The sequence below is a fragment of the Neomonachus schauinslandi genome, chromosome 11 (assembly GCF_002201575.2).
Source record: "Neomonachus schauinslandi chromosome 11, ASM220157v2, whole genome shotgun sequence".
NCBI lineage: Eukaryota > Metazoa > Chordata > Mammalia > Carnivora > Phocidae > Neomonachus > Neomonachus schauinslandi.
Window position 1 is genome coordinate 50,130,681 of NC_058413.1, and position 23,005 is coordinate 50,153,685.

The 23,005-nt window shown below is 37.7% G+C and overlaps 2 protein-coding genes and 1 pseudogene across 2 annotated transcripts; all 3 read left to right on the top strand.

Moving 5' to 3' along the window:
* The first annotated feature begins 2,183 nt into the window (after nt 1-2,183).
* On the top strand, nt 2,184-3,149 carry LOC110576443 (olfactory receptor 52N4). The gene has a single exon (XM_021685640.1). It carries the CDS (start codon nt 2,184-2,186, stop codon nt 3,147-3,149), a length of 966 nt encoding a protein of 321 aa, XP_021541315.1.
* An 8,332-nt stretch (nt 3,150-11,481) lies between these two features.
* LOC110576445 lies at nt 11,482-12,448 on the top strand (annotated as a pseudogene).
* A 9,231-nt stretch (nt 12,449-21,679) lies between these two features.
* On the top strand, nt 21,680-22,627 carry LOC110576500 (olfactory receptor 56A3-like). Its single transcript, XM_021685688.2, is given in 1 exon segment — nt 21,680-22,627. A coding segment is annotated over 1 exon segment (948 nt).
* Nucleotides 22,628-23,005: the final 378 nt, after the last annotated feature.

Sequence of the window (23,005 nt, forward strand, 5' to 3'; positions counted from 1 at the left end):
TAGATTCTGGAAATGAGGATTGACAATGAGTGGTATATCAAGTTGTACTTTATGAAAGGTGAGAGAGGTGTAGCAATATCCAGAAACAGCTATACACCTGGAACAGATTATCAGTAAATTTCTCTGGAAAGAGATATTGAATTAGACTGTGGGAAACAATTTTAAATTTGTTTTAAAACAGATTAAATTTGTGATTAATACTGTGTCACTTTGGTTTAAGCTTCTATCACCAGCAGGGCATTTGGGAAATGAATTGAATCTGTACAGAACGTAAAATTTATTGTAAGAATAAAGCCATTCCTAAATGATTAAAGCTATCTTTATGAAAAAAAAGAGCATACAGAAGATTATTTTATAGTAGGTACTAAAGGGGAAATATTAAGACCTAGAATTAAGCATTGTCCAGAATTGTCAAGATTGGCTTACATTAAAGACAAGGCTGCAAACGTGGGTAAATATTTAGAGCACAGGGAGCTACAGACTGAGGCAGAGAGGTGATCATAATAGGGAAGAATTTATAAGTTTACAGACTAAATGTATTTTTTAAAGAGAGAATAATAGTGCAACAGTGCTAGAAGTTCTTTTAAAACATGACCTCTAAGGTTTATAATCCTAATATTGTAATATATTTATCTGTGCTATATATATTTAAATTTATATTTTTGTAAATGATATATGACAGTTCTTTGAAGTGTATAATGTTGTAAACTCATTTGTAAACAATTTTTTAAGTGTATGTAAAACCCTGATGAACTCAGGGTTGCAGTTTTGGTCCTAGGGGACCTTGATGTCCTTGTCTCCACATAATCAAGACTACCATATTTTGACTCTTTGTTTAAATTGGAGATTAATAACAAAGCAGAAATGTTAGTTTAAAATCCAATCATTGGCATTAATTTGAAAACTGGAGCTTTCATCAGATTTAAGTGTTAATTTGGAAAGTCTTCATGTTAATACCTACTGTATACTAACAAGTTACATAAGAGGATTTCTGTGTTTTTTTCATAATTTAGGTTACAGATATTTTAACACAGATGGCGTAGAACTATCATTGCTAAAACAATCAACTTTAATTTAATCAACTTTAAAGTCATCCTATAACTTTTACCTAGAATTTCTCAAAAAAAAAAAAAATTCTGACCCAATTCTTTTTTGCTTTAATTTCTACTTCATCTGAAATTAATATGTCTGCTCCAAATTTTATGTGTATTTTCTCTGAGTATACATTATTTTACTTTGTTCTTTGATTTTCTTTATTATATGGCCCTCTATACTGCCTATATACATTTTTATAAAATTAACAGATTTATCTCCACTTATATAGGGCAATTTAAATTATTTATCCTAATAGCCCAATCAATGCATTTTATCTGCCTTTTGTCACATTAACATTTTATTGATTTATTTAAGAATCCTTTGCTTTCTCTGTTTTGTGATGAGAATGTTTTGTTTAGTTAATATTTTATAGTGATTTATGCATTTACATTCTGTTTTTATTTAGAGGTTCTTTTTGTGTTTTCTAAATAATAGTAAACTATACTTTAATATTTTTAAAATATTCTGACAGCTGTACTTTTCAGTATGATATCTGAGAAACAAGATAACCCTCAGGCTATTTCCTTAGAAGAATCCTGCTATTCAGAGATTGATAAAGTGTGTTATGATTGGCTCCTATTTCTAGCCCTATGTCCAACTTCCTAAAGCCCACATGCAAAAGACATTACTATATTTTTTTTCTCAAGACATGATTTATTTAAAGTTCCATGATTTTTTCATGTTTATTTTTCTGGAATATATGTATAGTTATTAATATTTAAATAATATCATTTAATAAAAATAGCTTCAGAAAAACAATAACCAAACTTTGTCTTTTATAAATGGACACCATTTGTCTATTAAAGAACTAGGCAAATATTAAGCACTAAAAAGTATTTGTTGTCTACATTGATAAATGAATAAAAAATAATACACATATAAGATAATCTATTTGGTTTAAACAATATTTATACTCATAGTCCCTGGAAGTCAGAAAAATTGGTTGTTTTGCCATTGAAATGTACCTTGAGGAAAAAAGGCAAAAGAAATTAAGATAGTGACTAAGACCAAGACATTTTCTTCTTTTATCTCTATCTAGGAGGACCCACAAATGCTGTAAGATGATTAATGATCATCCTAGCTTGATGATGCTAATGCTAAACCAAACAGACCTGACCCCAGTCTCATTCATTCTTAATGGGATCCCAGGACTGGAGGACATGCACATGTGGATTTCTTTCCCATTCTGCTCCATGTATGCTGTGGCTGTGGTAGGGAATTGTGGGCTCCTCTACCTCATCCACTATGAGGACTCCCTGCACAGGCCCATGTACTATTTTCTAGCTATGCTTTCCCTAACTGATCTTTTCATATGCTCTAGTACAATTCCTAAAGCTCTCTGCATCTTCTGGTTCCATTTCAAGGAAATCAGCTTTGATGGATGTCTGGTCCAGATGTTCTTCATCCATACCTTCACAGGGATGGAGTCTGGGGTGCTCATGCTTATGGCCCTGGACCGCTACATAGCCATCTGCTACCCGCTGCGCTACTCTACTATCCTCACCAATTCTGTTATTGCAAAGGCTGGGCTCTCCACCTTTCTCAGAGGGGTGTTCCTCATAATTCCCTTCACTATCCTCACCAAGTGCCTGCCCTACTGCAGAGGGAATATAATTCCCCACACCTACTGTGACCACATGTCTGTAGCCAAATTATCCTGCGGGAATATCAAGGTCAATGTCATCTATTGTCTGACGGTTGCCCTCCTGATTGGGGGCTTTGACATCCTGTGCATCACAATCTCCTACACCATGATCCTCCGGGCAGTGGTCAGCCTCTCTTCAGCAGATGCTCTGCACAAGGCCTTCAGCACCTGCACTGCCCACATATGTGCCATTGTTTTCTCTTATAGTGCAGCCTTCTTCTCCTTCTTTTCCCACCGCTTTGGGGCCCACACAATCCCTCCATCTTGTCACATCATTGTGGCCAATATTTATCTGCTCTTGTCTCCCACTATGAACCCCATTGTCTATGGGGTGAAAACCAAGCAGATACACAACTGTGTCATAAGGATCCCTTCAGGTTCTAAGGACATCAAATTCCAGAGCAAATGAAAGGGATATTTGCCCGGGTTGGGATGTGAAGGGAAAGAATGCTTCTCTCTGCCTGTTTAGGCAGGAGAATTTCCAAGAATAAGTATGTAATTTTTCCAGGTAAGCATGATGAATAGTTCATTCCCATTAAATTTTCTGCAGAATACCAAATAATTTTTCATGCCACATCACCCTCCATATGAGTTTTTTACCTCCAGATTTTCTGTGTAACTTTACCTCCAGGACTCAGTAATATTAGGTTCCAAGAAAGAAAAATACTAATGAGAAGCTGGGACAATTAACTAGAAAATTGAATCAAGTGAAACTAATGATCTGGGGTTAGATGACCCAAATCGTTCTGGGTTTTTTTTTGTTTTTGTTTTTGTTTTTAATTGTAAATGGAATTTCTAGATGGATAACTATAATTTAACCCTGGAAAAAAGATATTACATATTCTCATTATCACCAAAATCCTGTTTTCTTAGCAATTTTTAAAGATGAAACTAGAACGTCTTCTGTGTGTGAGGTGTAAGACTCTGGGGTCTTATGAGAACCTTGATGACTTTGTACCTGACCAGGTCAGTCCTAGCATGAGACATTCAGGCAATTGCTTCCTTCCCAACTGGTGGGTTGTCTTTTGTCTTCAAGGTGGCTTTCAAAGAATGCACAGTTTTGAAGGAGCTATGAATAACAGTTATGAAACTTATGAAATATATTAATGACAGTTATTAATGACCACTACAAAATAACAATAAATGTCTTTCTACAAGTACAGGGATATGGGGAGCAATAGTTACTTTTCTTTTTTTGAGCTGAGAATTGAACTAAGAATTGCTTGAATATTTTCTGTACAATATTCAATATTCTTTCTAAATTAACATGAAGTAAGAAACTACAAATAATGATAGTTTTACAGCATTGTCACGGATAGCATAAAGAAGATTGCAAAGTTGATTTTTCCTTCCCAACTTCTAAGAACTACTTTTCTCTGATGTTGGTAATTTATGCTCATTAATTTCTGTTTCGTTAAAATGTAACCTCTAGTATTTTTCACTTTATAAAGGCATAAAACGTACTGCATGGAGCACTGGGTGTTACATGAAAACAATGAATCGTGGATCACTCCATCAAAAGCTAATGATGTATTGTATGGTGACTAACATGACATAATAAAATTAAAAAATAAAATAAATAAAAAAGATCACTTAACATAAAAAAAATAAATGTTCATCACAAAATCACCCTCTTTTCATATTTCTCTGTATCCTGATAGCAAAATTTCTTTAAAGGTTACCAGTATTCATTATCCCTACTTATAGATCTTGAAATAATTCTTACCCATTTCTTGTTTTCTTCAGAATATCTTTCATTGTTTCACTAAAATTGCTTTTGTCAATTTCACAAATGACTTTCATATTACTAAAGCCAATGGTCCTTCTCTACGCCCATCTTGCCCTACCTCTCAACAATACTGAACGTAACTGATTAGTCCCTTTGTCTAGAAACCCTCTCTTTTCTTGAATTCTGGAACACATCACACATTCTAAGTCATTCTTCATTTTCACTGAATGGTCCTTATAGTGCCATTTGCTTTCCCGTTTCCTCTGGATTTCTTTATACTAGCATATCCCTGGGTTCAACTCTCTTTTCTTTTTGCACTCATTCCCTAGGCACTCCAGTACACATAGCCATAAATGCCATTGTATGGTAATAACTGCCAGACTGATTAACTCAGTAATGAATTCATGGAAGTTCAGGTGCAAGTTCAAGGTAAAGAAAATTTCGTGATACCTTTTTCTTAATGGCATTCTGTCATTTCTAGGTCCTTTTCTTGTTTTGCCTTTTGTTTTTCCTGAGACCAGATGAAATCCAGGTCTCCTACTCCTCTGCCATCTTGCTCCGCACCCCCTTGCCTTTTGTTTTTACTTTCATCTTATTTCAGTTCTAATCTTCAGTCCATTGACATTTTTCATGTGTTGGACATATATTCTTAAACATGTGACTATGAAGTCATTTACGAATGTTTATTTTAGAAACATCCATTTTATTGTACTAAAATAGTACATTCCTTACTTTTAACTCAATTATTTTTAAAAATGTATTTTTTAAATTATTTATAAATATTTATAAATAGTTTAAATAATTTAAATTATTATTTTATGTATACTTCACTTCTTGCTTCTGATTATTTTATAGACTTTCCTAGCATGCAATCAACACTATTTTCTTAATCATTCCCTGATTATAAATATCTAAGTTTTTTCACTCTCTGTCACCACAGATATTACTATGCTAAACATCTTTGCTCACATGCACATATACACACATGCAGGCCCTTATGGAACTGGGGATATTTTATTCAGAATATATACTGTGGAGTGAGTTTGCAGAGTCATAATCTCTGCACACTACCTTTATTGAAGCAGCCTTAGACTGCTGGTCAACTTTTCAATACAAACAAACAATGGAAACCAAAAGACAATGAAATGATATTTTTGAAGTGCCTAAAAAACACTTGCAACTTAGAATCCTGATCTCATGAAGGAAGGGAAAACTGAAGGGGGGGTGGAATCAGACGGGGAGACAAACCATGAGAGACTGGACTCCGGGGAACAATCTGAGGGTTTTAGAGGGGAGTGGGGAAGGGGGATGGGTTAGCCCAGTGATGGGTATTAAGGAGGGCACATGTTGCAGTGAGCACTGTGTGGGGGGGGGGGGGTTTAAGTTTTTTTTTTAAAGATTTTATTTATTTATCTGACAGAGAGAGACAGCAAGAGGGGGGACACAAGCAGGGGAGTGGGAGAGGGAGAAGCAGGCTTCCCGCTGAGCAGGGAGCCTGATGCAGGGCTCAATTCCAGGACCCTGGGATCATGACCTGAGCCGAAGGCAGACACTTAACGACTGAGCCACCCAGGCATGCTGGCCATCGGTGTTATACGCAAATAATGAATCATGGAACACTACATCAAAAACTAATGATGACTAACACAACATAATAAAAAAAAAAGACGATAAAATAAATACCTATTCACATAAACAAATGTTGAGAGGGAATACTAAAGTAAATATGTTATTCAGAATATAGAATAATGATTACCTGATGGAAGCTCAGAACGAAATATAGGAATGCATAACAAAACTAACATTGAAGAAAAATACAATACAATAATAACATCTATTTTATTGGTCCAAAAATGACAAGAGGAAAAAAGAATAGATGGGACATGGTAAAAAAGACAATAGGAACATGTAAACTTGACGAAAAATTATGTCAGTAATTACATTAATATGTTGACTAAGCAATTCAGTAAAAGAAAATGAAATGAAAAATAAAATATCCTAAGAAACTGTTATTTAGAAGACAGTGTATATATATAATATAAGAATATTATATAAGAAAAAGCTTGTGTGGCTATAACCAGCAAAGTAGATTTTAACACAATAAATATTAGGGGGGATAAAATGCAAAGTTTTGTAATGATTACAGTAGCAATCCAATAGCAAAATATATGTAACTTTGTATATGGTTAATATCCTTATAGAAACATACACACATAAACATACAAAAGAGGTGGAAAGAACTAGAAGGGGAAATTGATAAATCCACAGTGAAATCATAGTTGGATATTTTAACAATCTCTCAGCAACTGAAGAGCAGAGATTTAGAAAAATCTAAATAGTATAGAATATCTGAACATAAGCAACCGACTTGTTTGCACAGTAAACAACATCCACCAGCTTTAAGTATAGTTTTATTTCTCAAACTAATAGGAAACATTTACCAAAATGAACAATAAGAGGATGTCAAGAACAAATTTATCTCATACATCTGAAAATGTAGATGAGATAGACACATATTAAAAACACTACAAGCAATCTAAGAAGAAAGATGTTATAGTAGTCATACAATACCATATGATCCAATAATTCTGCTGTTGGATATTCATGCAAAGAAAGTGAAAACACGAATTCTAAAATATATATGCACCACTATGTTTATTATGCACCACTATGTTTATTGCAGCATTATTTACAATAGCTAAGATAGGGAAGCAACCTAAGTATGCATCAATAGACAGTGAATAAAGAAGTAAAGAAGATATATATATATCTCACATCTTCTTTACTTCTTTATTCATATATATATATATATACATATATATAATGGAATATTACTCAGCCATAAAGAAGAATGAGATTTGCCATTTGTGACAACGTGGATGGACCTAGAGGGTATTATGAAATCAATCAATCAATCATCAATCAGACAAAGAAAAACAAATCAGAAAAAGAAAAACACCACATAATTTCATTTATATGTAGAATCGAAAAAAACAAAACAAATGAATATACAAATAAAAAGCAGAATCAGACCTATAAATACAGAGAACAAAGTGATAGTTGCCAGAGGGGAGGGGAGCGAGGGGCTGGGTGAAAAAGGTGAAGGGGAGGAGGAGATACAGGCCTCCAGTTATGGAATGAGTAATTGATGGGGATAGGAGGTACGGCATAAGGAATAGAGTCAATGATACTATAATAGCACTGTATGGTGACACACAGCAGCTACACTTGTGAGCATAGCATAATGTATAGACTTGTTGAATCACCATGTTGTATACCTGAAACTAGTGTAACATTTTCTGTCAACGCTACTCAAAAAAAAGAGGGAGAAAAGAATTTTTAAGAGAAATTTAAAAAAAAATAAAAGAATTATTCTTCAGTCACATAAATGATCAATTTTACCTCCACCATAGCTTCTAAATCTATTCACTTTTCTTCATTTTTACTGCCCTGATCCTAGTTCAACACCCAGTCATCGCTCCTTTGGATTACTGCTATTCACCTGATTTACTCATATTTATTTTTGCCACATGGAATCTGCTCTTTTCATTGCTGCTATGTCCTAATTCTCCTTAAAAACTTCAGTGGTCCCTTATTATTTTAGCATAAATTTGCTTATAAGTCTCTGGTCTCTGTTGTTAGCTCAACAGCTCCATATCACATTGTATTTCATTTTCCACCACTCCTTAGGGCTCCACCCACATTTGTCCTCTTCTATTACCTTGAATTTAACATGATCCTCTTGTTTCAGAATCTTAAAGTTCTTGGAATCCTTTTCCTTTCTGTCGTCCCCATTATCAAACAAACACCGTTGTTAAGACCTACTCCAAGTGTGTCCTCAACACAAACTGGTTTTTCTTCTGGAAAACCTTCTCTGACACCAAGACTAAATTAATTCTTCCCATTATATGCTATCATATCTCTTGATGTTTTTGCTTTAAAGAACTTCTCCCAGTCTACAGGTATATATATGTAAGATTCTTTCTTTAGTGTTTTATCTCCCTGTCCCAACTAGGTCACAGTTTCCGTGTGAACAGGGACCATGACAGTTTATTGATCATTCTATGCCTACCATATTTTGTAAACACAGTAGGAACACTATATATATATGTATATATGTACATATATATATACACATAGGGTGAATAAATACTTTCTCCTCTAAGAGTATTTTTTTAAGCATGATATCATAACCACAGAATTTAGAATCTTCTGAAATGTAGTCAAGAACAATTTAAACACTAATAAAGTTTCCCACTTTTTATAGGGCCATTTTGGTTTCATAAGTGAATATATTTTTCTGTTTATGTAAGATCTCAGGTATTATTGATAGGAAACATATCTCTGAATTAATCTCCTCTCCAACCATTTGGGATTTAATATCCTAGGACTTCTCCTTTCTCTATGGGCTATTCTCTCTTCATGTCTCCAAGGGTAGTCTATTATCTTTAGATCACTGAGCTGTTTACTACTCCCCATAAATTCAAGAAGCTCATAATTTCTGTGCCATGTGTCAGCTGAGAACATATCCTCACTTTGTGTGTAAAGCTCCTTTCTCAAAGTGTTGTGTCTTTTTTCCAGGTAGGAAAACCCTGCCATTGCTGGGACTGCAAGTCTCTGCTCATAACCACAGTTAAGCACTGAAACCTTGGCTAAATCCCAGGGTATCCAATGGCTCATCCTTAACCTTTTCTTATGTAGTTTTGGCAACATCTTGCACAAGAGATGGACACTTTGCTCTGCCCTAGCAGGAAATAGAGACTTGGAGAAGCTTTTTAAGGGGGTTAGAGCTAGAATTAGAGAATGGAGCATTGTCTGTTGTTCTAGAAGTGACTTCATCTATAAAATAGCTACCAGATTATCTTCAGGGAGAATATATTAACTGTTTTCCATAGTAGGATCATATGCCATGTCCTGCTAATCTCTAACTGCTAAAAAATATTTAAAACACTATTTCCTTTCTGTGAACTCAAATCTGTTCCTTCTCTTAACTGGTTTGCACTAATATCAATCAGGGGAAACATCAAAGATCCAAGGCTGTGTCTTTGGTAGGAGGATGTAGAATAATACATGAGTATTTAGCAAAGGTACCAGGCCTCATACACTCAAGTGGGTCACACACTTCCAAGCTCTCAAGATGGAGCCAGGAAGCTGAAATCCTCAGAATTCTGACCTAAAAGTTCAAAATCAAACTAGCTTCATCTCCAAGCCTGTTTGTGTTTGTTTTGTCACAATTTTCTGTGAATGCATTTAGATGACTTTAGTGTTCATCATTTTACATTACCATTAAAGAGGGATGATTTGCCCCATGATTAGGCAGTACATGTTTATCCAAACATAGAAGCAGCAAGAAATTTCTGGAAAAAAATTCATCCAATTGTGAACAGGAATCATCTTGTGTTGGGGATAACATGAGAGAATTTTAATTTCTTTCAGATATATTTTTCTATATTTAAAAATAATTATATCAAGAATAAGTCCAGGGTGTTATATGTAAGTGATGAATCACTAAATTCTACTCCTGAAGCCAAAATTACAGTATATATTAACTAACTAGAATTTAAATAAAGCCTTTAAAAGAAGGAATAAATCCATAACTGCCTTATGTGCTTAAAGGAATTTAAACTTTATTTGAAAGAAAGTGTGAGGGCATGGATTATCTTAAGGAACAGAATACCAGTTTTAGGACAATCAGATTGCTGCCAAAAGGAAAGAAGCACAGAGAAAGGCAAATAAATGTGACAGGTAAGGCTGCAGAAGCAGTGCTCAAGGGAAGAGCTGCCTGAGTGAAGTAAAGGGGAGGAAGCAACAGGACAAGGGAGAAGTTGTTTGCCATCAGGAAAGGCTTGCTTGTTAGTTTCAAGCTTGGCTGGTTGTCTTCTGAACAGAATAAAAAGTACATGAAAAACAGGCTGATAAAAGATGAGTCTAGCTTTGAACATGAATCTGAACATACAGTGGCAGTATCCTCTATATTGTAGACAAGTAATTCTCGTTTATTAAGTAAAATAAAAATCATCTTATTACCCGTGCCTAAATCCTATATTTATATGCCTTTATAGATTCTCTAAGACTAAACCCAAAAAAAAATTTCTATGATTTTCTCTATTATGTGACTCCTCAAATCAACAAATTCAGTCATATCACTTCTCCTTTCAAGCTATTCTTTTGAGACCTTCTCAAAAGTCCATAAAAAGTAGGATATAAAAAGTTATTCCTCTTCCAATATGCACCATATGCATGTTTGTATATCATTAAAGTCTATGATATAGGGGCGCCTGGGTGGCTCAGTTGGTTAAGCGACTGCCTTCAGCTCAGGTCATGATCCCAGGGTCCTGGGATCGAGTCCCGCATTGGGCTCCCTGCTCTGTGGGGAGCCTGCTTCTCCCTCTCCCACTCCCCCTGCTTGTGTTCCCTCTCTCGCTGTGTCTCTCTCTGTCAAATAAATAAATAAAATCTTAAAAAAAAAAAGTCTATGATATAACATTTTTGGAGCTATATAAAATATTGGTGGACATCTATAGCAACTGGGGATGGTGCAGCTAAAAAATTTAATCTTCCATAATTCTGCATTTAAAAAAATCTCCTTGTTAGTTAATATCTGAAGCAAGATTGAGACAAATATGAAGAAAAAAAAACACATCCACTTGATTCCACAATATTTCTGAAGAGATGAAGAAAGTTTAAAAAGCAGCAACAAAAATCATTTGTATGTGATGGTCCCAAATTGAGCTGGCTAAGGACAATACAAATAGAGATTTGAGATGCATGCTGAATCCTTCCTGAATAGTCAACAGTGATAATTGCTCCTTGGAATTTTAACTTCCCCTGTCAAAGCCCCAAAACATCACTGTCATTTATCTTAAATTTCCCGTAAGGAATGGACTGCAGAATTCATTTTGTTACAGCACAAAACTATACTCTATGGAGACAGTTTAAAAATAATGTTTGATGATAATTCTGCGCAGAGAAAGCAACTTTGAAAACCATTTTCTTTTTCTCTTAGGAAAAGATGTCTGCATCTCTGAAAGGCTCTAATAGCTCCAAATTCCAGGTCTCTTGAGTTCATCCTGATGGGATTCCCAGGCATTCACAGCTGGCAACACTGGCTCTCCTTACCATTGGCAATACTCTACCTCTCAGCAATTGGTGCTAACATCCTCGTCCTCATGACCATCTGCCAGGACCCTGCCCTTCAGCAGCCAATGTACTATTTCCTAGGCATTCTCTCTGTGGTAGACATGGCTTAGCCACCACCATCATGCCCAAGATCCTGGCCATCTTCTGGTTTGATGCCAAGGTCATTAGCCTCCCTGAGTGTTTTGCTCAGATTTATGCCATTCACTGCTTTGTTGGCATGGAGTCTGGTATCTTCCTCTGCATGGCTTTTGATAGATATGTAGTGATTTGTCACCCTCTTCGCTATCCATCAATTGTCACCAATGCCTTAATCTTAAAAGCTACCGTGTTCATGGTACTTAGAAATGGCTTGTCATTCCCGTGCCTGTGCTCGCAGCCCAGCGTAATTATTGCTCCAGGAATGAGATTGAGCATTGCCTGTGCTCTAACCTAGGGGTCACCAGCCTGGCTTGTAATGACAGGAGGCCAAACGGCATCTGCCAATTGTTTCTGGCATGGATTGGAATGGGGAGTGACCTAGGTCTTATAATATTGTCATATACTTTGATTCTGCGCTCTGTACTTAGACTGAACTCGGCTGAAGCTGCATCTAAAGCTCTGAGCACTGTAGCTCCCATCTGATCCTTATTCTCTTCTTCTACACAGTTGTTGTAGTGGTTTCAGTAACTCACCTGGCAGAACCCAAAGCTCCTTTGATTCCAGTTCTACTCAATGTGCTGCACAACATCATCCCCCCTTCCCTCGACCCTATGGTTTATGCACTTAGGACTAAAGAACTTAGGGCAAGCTTCCAAAAGGTGTTTTGTTTGAGCTCAGAAAAGAACACAAGGCACCACTGATCTTCTCCATGATGTACATGATCTTCAGCTTCTTTTAGAATCGATGGTAGAACTTCAAATATTATAGGGCAAGTGAATGCCTTTGAGTTATCTTTTTCACATTGTAAAAGCATCTAAAAACAATAACAACAAGAAGTACAAATTCAGAGTAGCTCCAAAATATTCATAAGAGGTGAATATATGCGGGTAAAGGAAGTACTTTCTGCCAGACCAATGAAATGGAATAAAAACTAGAGTTTATGAATTATGTCTCTCCCCTAAAATAAAAATGAATATAATAATACACATACAATCAAAGAATAAATGAGTGGGACATGAGTTACATATCATGATTATTCATTGACAGCTGTAACTTAGGACCAAAGTCTATCTGCCTGAACAAGTTCATTTCAATAATATGCATGAAGAGGCAGGAAAGGAAAACACTTCAGATGAACAAAGCCAAATCAGTTTATGGTGGGTCTCTGGATAGAATAAGGCAAGATGACTAAACTTGGATAAACAGAACCAAAAGATAAAGATAGATAGGTATGTAGATAAGAGGGTGAGAGAAGACAAAGAGATAGAAAAGAGAGAATGAGAGAGAAAGACTGAGAGAGACAGAAATATGGATGCACAGAAGGATTCATCTTTTGCTCCATTTTCCTCTCCGGATCTGCTCTCTGCCCTTCCAGCACTGTTCTGTATCCTGGAGGTCTGAAGCTCATACACTGTGTACCCTGGGCTACTCTGTTTCTAGTATCCTGTTAGGTTGTTCAATGGGAGTTACTGGCAGGAGACTGGAGTGCAAGAGTTTGGGTTATTTATTCTTTTCCCACCCATGAAGCACTTGCCAGGCAACCCATCTGCAATAGCTACAGCATGTATGGTTTACTCAAGAACATTTTAGAAAGAGAAAGAAAGCACATGAGAAGGGGGGAGGGGCAAAGGGAGAGGGAGAGACAGAATCTTAAGCAGGTCCACAGCTTAGCACAGCTCAATCTCATAATGACCCTGGCTGGGATCATGAATCAAGCTGAAATCAAGAGTCAGAAGCTTAACAACCTGAGCCACCCAGGCACCCCCCAAGAACATTCCTTCAGGACAAGGAAGTCATCAAGTCATTATATTGGTCTCTAGGTACCAAGCATCACTATTTTTTTTTTCATGATTTTTGTTTCCTTAACTTCACCTACAACTCAGTTAATGGCAACTTCATGAAATTCTCCTCAGATTCATATTTGTGTGTGCCTTTCGTTTCTTGCCAGGACTCTGGAGGTTCTCGAGCTTTACCTGCACCTCCACCACCTCTCCTGCAACTACTCCTCTGCTGTGCCTAAAGAGGATGTGGGCAGTGTGAGTGGGTCGGATGCAGATTCATAATGGACAGACATAAAGAAGTCTGTAGAGCAGGAGGCAGATGCAGGATATTTATCCCAGTGAAAAATCTTTCCCTGATTATATTCTTGTCTTTTCCATGATGCTAAAACCAATGAATAGCAGAAATAAGGCTTACCTTAATAGTGTCATGAATTTCATTATGATCTGAGCTGGTTTCCACTGAGCCCATGATTAGAGTACTTCATTAAGTAGTTGGCATATCCTATGAATTATCTCGGGAAAAATGAGGATTAATTTGAGGTAAAGGCCTACCACATGCTAACAGCTCTATTACCCATTGTATACTGTCACTCATCTTCCAGTTAGATATACAAGGTAAATTATATCAGTTCTAAGCTTTAATAAAAATAATGTGAAGGATCTTCCTTATTAGTTTGGCTTCCCACACAAAAGGCAGAATATATTTTTGTATTATATTGTCCTGAAATGTATCATGATTAAAGAAAGTAATTTTATGAGTCCATAGGACATTTGGTATTTTTTTCTTGTCAGCCTTTAAATGAAAATAAATAAATTCAAGTTTCTGTGGTAGACCACAGATTTTCAAAATAAGCCATTCTGCTCTGTCATGGAAAAGAAAACCAAAACAGATGCCAAGATTCTGAGGATAGAAGTTGTCTGGGTGCATTGGTCACAACTCTTGGGCCAGATCAGGTCCCAGTGACATCCCATCTTGCGCAGCTCTGAAAGCCAGCTTACCTTCAGAGAAGTTATCCATTTCTAGTAGCATTTCAAGCCTGTATCATAGATGTTCTTTAAATGGATGACATGGCTCCCACTCAGATTTTTTTAATTGTTATGTTAATCAACATACATTCATCATTAGTTTTTGATGTAATGTTCCATGATTCATTGTTTGTGTATAACACCCAGTGCTCCATGCAGAACGTGCCCTCTTGAATACCCAACACCAGGCTAACCCACCCGCCCACCCCCCTCCCCTCTAGAACCCTCAGTTTATTTTTCAGAGTGCATCGTCTCTCATAATTCATCTCCTCCTCTGATTTCCCCCCCTTCATTTTTCCCCTCCTGCTATCTTCTTCTTCTTCTTTTTTTTTAACATATATTGTATTATTTGTTTCAGAGGTACAGGTCTGTGATTCAACAGTCTTGCACAATTCATAGCGCTCACCATAGCACATACCCTCCCCAATGTTATCACCCAGTCACCCCATCCCTCTCACCCCCCACCACTCCAGCAACTCTCAGTTTGTTTCCTGAGATTAAGAATTCCTCATATGACTGAGGTCATATGATACATGTTTTTCTCTGATTGACTTATTTCGCTCAGCATAACACCATCCAGTTCCATCTGTGTCATTGCAAATGGCAAGATTTCGTTCCTTTTGATGGCTGCATAATATTCCATTGTATGTATATACCACCTCTTCTTTATCCATTCATCTGTCGATGGACATCTTGGCTCTTTCCACAGTTTGGCTATTGTGGACATTGCTGCTATAAACATTGGGGTGCACATACCCCTTCAGATCCCTACATTTGTATCTTTGGGGTAAATACCCAGTAGTACAATTGCTGGATCATATGGTAGCTCTATTTTCAACTTTTTGAGGAACCTCCATACTGTTTTCCAGAGTGGCTGCACCAGCTTGCATTCCCACCAACAGCGTAAGAGGGTTCCCCTTTCTCCACATCCAACAACTGTCATTACCTGACTTGTTAATTTTAGCCATTCTGACTGGTGTGAGGTGATATCTCATTGAGGTTTCGATTTGGATTTCCCTGATGCCAAGTGATGTTGAGTACTTTTTCATGTGTCTGTTGGCCATTTCGATGTCTTCTTTGGAAAAATGTTCATGTCTTCTGCCCATTTCTTGATTGGATTCTTTGTTCTTTGGGTGTTGAGTTTCATAAGTTCTTTATAGATTTTGGATACTAGCCCTTTATCTGATATGTCATTTGCAAATACCTTCTCCCATTCTGTCGGTTGTCTTTTGGTTTTGTTGACTGTTTCTTTTGCTGTGCAAAAGCTTTTTATCTTGGTGAAGTCCCAGTAGTTCATTTTTGCCCTTGCTTCCCTTTCCCTTGGTGATGTTTCTAGGAAGAAGTTTCTGCGGCTGAGGTCAAAGAGGTTGCTGCCTGTGTTCTCCTTTAGGATTTTGATGGACTCCTGTCTCACATTGAGGTCTTTCAACCATTTGGAGTCTATTTTTGTGTGTGGTGTAAGGAAATGGTCCAGTTTCATTCTTCTGCATGTGGCTGTCCAATTTTCCCAACACCATTTGGTAAAGAGACTGACTTTTTTCCATCGGACATTCTTTCCTGCTTTGTCAAAGATGAGTTGACCATAGAGTTGAGGGTCCATTTCTGGGCTCTATTCTGTTCCACTGATCTATGTGTCTGTTTTTGTGCCGGTACCATACTGTCTTGATGATGACAGCTTTGTACTACAGCTTGAAGTCTGGCATTGTGATGCTGCTAGCTTTGCTTTTCTTTTTCAACATTCCTCTGGCTATTTGAGGTCTTTTCTGGTTCCATACAAATTTTAGGATTATTTGTTCCATTTCTTTGAAAAAAGTGGATGGTATTTTGATGGGGATTGCACTGAATGTATAGATTGCTCTAGGTAGCATTGACATCTTCACAATATTTGTTCTTCCAATCCATGAGCATGGAACGTTTTTCCATTTCTTTGTGTCTTCCTCAATTTCTTTCATGAGTATTTTATAGTTTTCTGAGTACAGATCCTTTGCCTCTTTGGTTCGATTTATTCCTACGTATCTTATGATTTTGGGTGCAATTGTAAAGGGCATTGACTCCTTAATTTCTCTTTCTTCTGTCTTGTTGTTGGTGTATAGGAATGCCACTGACTTCTGTGCATTGATTTTATATCCTGCCACTTTACTGAATTCCTGTATGAGTTCTAGCAGTTTTGGGGTGGAGTCTTTTGGATTTTCCACATAAAGTAGCATATCATCTGCAAAGAGCGAGAGTTTGACTTCTTCTTTGCTGATTTGGATGCCTTTTCTTTCTTTTTGTTGTCTGATTGCTGTGGCTAGGACTTCTAATACTATGTTGAATAGCAGTGGTGATAGTGGACATCCCTGCCGCGTTCCTGACCTTAGGGGGAAAGCTCTCAGTTTTTCCCCATTGAGAATGCTATTCGCTGTGGGTTTTTCATAGATAGCTTTTATGATACTGAGGTATTTACCCTCTATGCCTATACTCTGAAGAGTTTTGATCAAGAAAGGATGCTGTACTTTGTCAAATGCTTTTTCTGCATCTATTGAGAGGATCATATGGTTCTTGTTCTTTCTTTTACTAATGTATTATATCACATTGATTGATTTGCAGATGTTGAACCAACCTTGCAGCCCAGGGATGAATCCCACTTGGTCGTGGTGAATAATCCTTTTAATATACTGTTGGATCCTATTGGCTAGTATTTTGGTGAGAATTTTTGCATCCATGTTCATCAGGGATATTGGTCTGTAATTCTCCTTTTTGATGGGGTCTTTGTCTGGTTTGGGGATCAAGGTAATGGTGGCCTCATAAAACGAGTTTGGAAGTTTTCCTTCCATTTCTATTTTTTGGAACAGTTTCAGAGGAATAGGTATTAATTCTTCTTTAAATGTTTGGTAGAATTCCCCTGGGAAGCCATCTGGCCCTGGGTTCTTATTTGTTGGGAGATTTTTGATGATTGCTTCAATTTCCTTAGTGGTTATAGGTCTGTTCAGGTTTTCTATTTCTTCCTGGTTCCGTTTTGGTAGTTGATACATCTCTAGGAACACATCCATTTCTTCCAGATTATCTAATTTGCCGGCATAGAGTTACTCATAATATGTTCTTATAATTGTTTGTATTTCTTTGGTGTTGGTTGGGATCTCTCCTCTTTCATTCATGATTTTGTTGATTTGGGTCATTTCTCTTTTCTTTTTGATAAGTCTGGCCAGGGGTTTATCAATCTTGTTAATTCTTTCAAAGAACCAGCTCCTAGTTTCGTTGATCTGTTCTACTGTTCTTTTGGTTTCTATTTCATTGATTTCTGCTCTGATCTTTATTATTTCTCTTCTCTTGCTGTGTTTAGGCTTTACTTGCTGTTTTTTCTCCACCTCCTTTCGGTGTAGGGTTAGGTTGTGTATATGAGACCTTTCTTGTTTCTTGAGAAAGGCTTGTATTGCTATATACTTTCCTCTTAAGACTGCCTTTGCTGCATCCCAAAGATTTTGAACAGTTGTGTTTTCATTTTCATTGGTTTACATGAATTTTTTAAATTCTTCTTTAATTTCCTGGTTGACCCATTCATTCTTCAGTAGGATGCTCTTTAGCCTCCATGTATTTGAGTTCTTTCCGACTTTCCTCTTGTGATTGAGTTCTAGTTTCAAAGCATTGTGGTCTGAAAATAGGCAGGGAATGATCCCAATCTTTTGGTACCAGTTGAGACCTGATTTGTGACCTAGGATGTGACCTATTCTGGAGAATGTTCCATGGGCACTAGAGAAGAATGTGTATTCTGTTGCTTTGGGATGGAATGTTCTGAATATGTCTGTGAAGTCCATTTGGTCCAGAGTGTCATTTAAAGTCTTTATTTCCTTGTTGATCTTTTGCTTAGGTGATCTGTCCATTTCAGTGAGGGGGGTGTTAAAGTCCCCCACTATTATTGTATTGTTGTCGATGTGTTTCTTTGCTTTTGTTATTAATTGCCTTATATCATTGGCTGCTCCCATGTTAGGGGCATAGATATTTACAATTGTTAGATCTTCTTGTTGGATAGACCCTTTAAGTAGGATATAGTGCCCGTCCTCATCTCTTATTACAGTCTTTGGCTTAAAATCTAATTTGTCTGATATAAGGATTGCCACCCCAGCTTTTTTTTGGTGTCCATTAGCATGGTAAATAGTTTTCCACCCCCTCACTTTCAATCTGGGGGTGTCTTTGGGTCTAAAATGAGTCTCTTGCAGACAGCATATCAATGGGTATTGTTTTTTTATACAACCTGATAGCCTGTGTCTTTTGATTGGGGCATTTAGCCCATTTACATTCAGGGTAACTATGGAAAGATAGGAATTTAGTGCCATTGTATTGCCTGTAAGGTGACTGTTACTGTAGATTGTCTGTGTTCCTTTCTAGTCTACGTTACTTTTAGGCTCTCTCTTTGCTTAGAGGACCCCTTTCAATATTTCTTGTAGGGCTGGTTTTGTGTTTGCAAATTCCTTTAGCTTTTGTTTGTCCTGGAAGCTTTTTATCTCTCCTCCTATTTTCAATTACAGCCTGGCTGGATATAGTATTCTTGGCTGCATATTTTTCTCATTTAGTGCTCTGAATATATCCTGCCAGTCCTTTCTGGCCTGCCAGGTCTCTGTGGATAGGTCTGTTGCCAATCTAAAGTTTCTACCATTGTAGGTTACAGATCTCTTGTCCCGAGCTGCTTTCAGGATTTTTCTTTGTCTCTGAGACTCGTAAGTTTTACCCTAGATGTCGGGGTGTTGACCTATTTTTATTGATTTTGAGGGGGGTTCTCTGAAAACGCATTGCGTTTTCATAGGAATGCTTTTTTAAGGTTCTCTTGCATTATTATCATTATAATGCAATGGTAAGAGCCATGATAAGTTAATGTCAATCCATTCGAGAGCATGGTTCATGGGGGCTTGTCTAAAAATTATGTGCAGGAAGCCCATGAGAACTCCTGAGTGAGCTTATTGGACCCTTGGAAGGCACTGAGTTGCATGTGCACATGAGTGTGAAAATGGATAGATGGATATAACACGCCTACACCCAGGAGACTAACTGCCTACAAAACACACAGTCAATGTGGGACTGGATTAACAGATCTCCTTACTTTTAGAGAGAAAGAAAATCATTTCCTTCTCACACCTGCCTGCCTGTCTGTCCCAGGAGGGCATCTTAGGCCCAAGGAGTAGGGATGGAGAAGTTCCCAGCGGGCAAAGTCCCTGAGGCTCTGGAGTTATAACTACATCAGATACTTCAGGAACTAACCAGAACTCCAATATCAGTGAGGCCAGCCCCCTGCTCACATCCTCTGTAGGTGAGTCTGGTTAGAGGGTGCCTGAGAGGCAGCTATACCAAGATTAGCCAGAACACGGGATAGATGTTCCTCTTCAGTCCAGGTATGTGCTGTGTTCCATTCCTGAGTCAATATGGCTGAAGTAGTCTGAAAAATGGGGTAGTAGAGACTGCATCCTGTCTCACGTCAGGAGGCACATGTGAGAACCTGTGCTCTGAAGACTTCCCTTTTGCCATCATTTTGCCTTTTAGGATATTTTGCTGGATGGTGCCAGAGATGCATTGACTAGCTCTGATTGCAATCCAAGATTGAAACGGGAGGGGAAGAAGGACATATACGGTCTCAGATGCTCTACTTCTAGGGCTGAGTAGGTTGTTCAATGTTTGTTGGATAAATCAGGGACTGAAGAGCAACAACACTCATGTCTGAATTGCCATTTCTTCCATTTGGCTGTACCCTCCAAAGTTCATTTCAAGATTTTTCCCTCCTTCCATGCAATGAATTCCTAATTCCTCCCAAGAATACTCTGAAATGCCTGAAGAAGAGAAGATTCTTGGTCATGGTGAGATTTAGGGCTCTGACTTGTCAGAATCAAATGTCAGAATTTTGCAGAGAGTAGGATCAGAGGATGCAATGAGAAAGATCAAAAGACAAAATGTAAGTGATCAAAGTGGTGATTAGAGGGAGTATTTCAAATTTAGGGGCATGAGGTTGTACATGCTGAGAGTCATTGTGGCAAGGTCTGGGCTAAGCAGATGATATTAGTTATATCTCAAATATACAAGTGAATGTATCCAACAAGAAAAATTGAAAGAAAGGAAGAGTTTAATAAACATAGTGCACAAGACAAGAGAAGGTCCCTTGGTCACCAACTCAAGACTGGATATTATTTTTCTATGGGTTTTTATCTTCATGACTTCCAGCATGTGCAGCATCTCCCAGTCTTTGTGAGCCACTCCACAAAAGCAAAGCATAATCACTAGACAAGAGGACCTGGATCATTATATTGAAAACAGAAAGGGAAAGAGAAAGGGGATGAAAGGACTTTAAAGGTAGACTTCATCATTCTCACACTATTGCAATGAATATAATCAACATTCAACTTGTCAATGACATGTATGGCTCCCACATACCTATGTGCATTTGCACATTTTACTTATACGTTGTTACTTCCCTGAGTTAAGAATCCTACATATATGAAGATGTATTAGCAATTATTTGACAGGATCCCTACCCACCAAATTAAAATGACCTTTTAGACAAAATGAAAATTAACTAATGTTAAAGCCAGGGTATAATATTTAATCTGTGATTAAAGCCAGCTATAGCTAAAAACTCAGAACACTGATGTCATGGAGAACTAGGAACATGTACCTGAGTTCCTACTTTGTGCTAGACTCTGCTACTTATTTCTGCATGTTATTATAGTTAAATTGTCATGTGTGAGTCTAGGTGGTCATTAAAGAACAAAATACAAAAATGAAGAAACAAATTTTGAAGTACGAATTTTGAAGTACAAATTTAGAGACTCACCTGTCACAAAGTAGTTTTCCAAGTAATTTTCTCCTTCTCTTTAGTTGCTGCAAAGACATAACAGATCTCTTAAAAATAGAACTTGAACAAATCAAAAATGTATAAGTGAACCATATTACCTCACTCCTCTATACTGCTTAGTGATAGTAATATCTGAGCAGGATGGCACAAAGGGTGAACACAAGAATTCACATGGCTCTAGATGACCTGCTAGGATTCATGGGTTTCACCCAAGTGAAGCAAATTCTTCAAAATTCATGTGTCTTGAGTCAGTAGCTAATTTTTACCTTACTTTTACAGATCATTAAAACTATACAAATATATGACAAAAGATGACAGCACACCCAAATGGCAACAACTCCATTGAGGTTTCAGACTTCCTCCTGAATTGTTTTGTCAGATCCTCCAGCTGGCAGCTTTCTTTCTCCCTGCCCCTCAGCCTCTTCTTCCTTCTGGCCATGGGGGCAAATGGTATTCTTCTGATCACCATCCGGATGGAGGCCTCTCTGCATGAGCCCATGTACTACCTACTCAGCATCCTCTCCCTACTGGACATCGTGCTCTGCCTCACTGTCATTCCCAAGGTCCTAGCCATCTTTTAGTTTGACCTCAAGTCCATCAGCTTCTATGCCTGCTTCCTTCAGATGTACATCATGAATTGCTTCCTTGCCATGGAGTCCTGCACATTCATGGTCATGGCCTATGACCACTATGTGGCCATCTGCCACCCACTGAGGTACCCATCCATCATCACTGACCAATTTGTAGCCAAGGCTGCTGTTTTTATTTTGGCCAGGAATATTATTTCTACAGTGCCTATCCCCATTCTATCATCCCGACTCAATTACTGTGGGAGAAATGTCATTGAGAACTGCATCTGTGCCAATATGTATGTCTCCAGGCTCTCCTGTGATGATGTCACCATCAATCGCCTCTACCAGTTTGCTGGAGGCTGGACACTGCTAGGATCTGATCTCATCCTCATCTTCCTCTCCTACAGCCTCATCCTTCGAGCTGTGCTGAGACTTAAGGCAGAGGGTGCTGTGGCCAAGGCCTTGAGCACATGTGGCTCCCACTTCATCCTTATCCTCTTCTTCAGCACCATCCTTCTGGTCTTTGTGCTCACTCATGTGGTGAAGAAGAAGGTTTCCCCTGATGTGCCAGTCTTGCTCAATGTTCTCCACCATGTCATCCCTGCAGCCCTCAACCCCATTGTTTATGGAGTGCGAACTCAGGAGATCAAGCAAGGAATCCAGAGATTACTGAATAGGGGGTGGTAGTGAGGACAACTGGATCTCTGCATTCCTAATATAGGATGTTTTGAATCAACAATGGGTGAGTGGGCAGAAATTCATATCTATGAGTTACAATCTCAAAATGGGTAAATTGGATATTGTTTCTTCCTAAATAAACTTAAGTGTTATAATAATGTCCCTTTCATTTCTCCTTTAACAATATCTTTACCTCTTTTGCTTTTCCCGTACATATTCTCCTGTTTTGACAAAATACTGGGGTTCCTTCAGGCAGGTTCTAAAGTGAGAAATTTATGTTCCTAAATATATAGCTGCTAATATGTCATGAATTTATATTAGTGAATATACAAGTGTGGATACTTTGGCGTAAAGTTGTGTAATATGTAATGCATTCTTATTCTTATT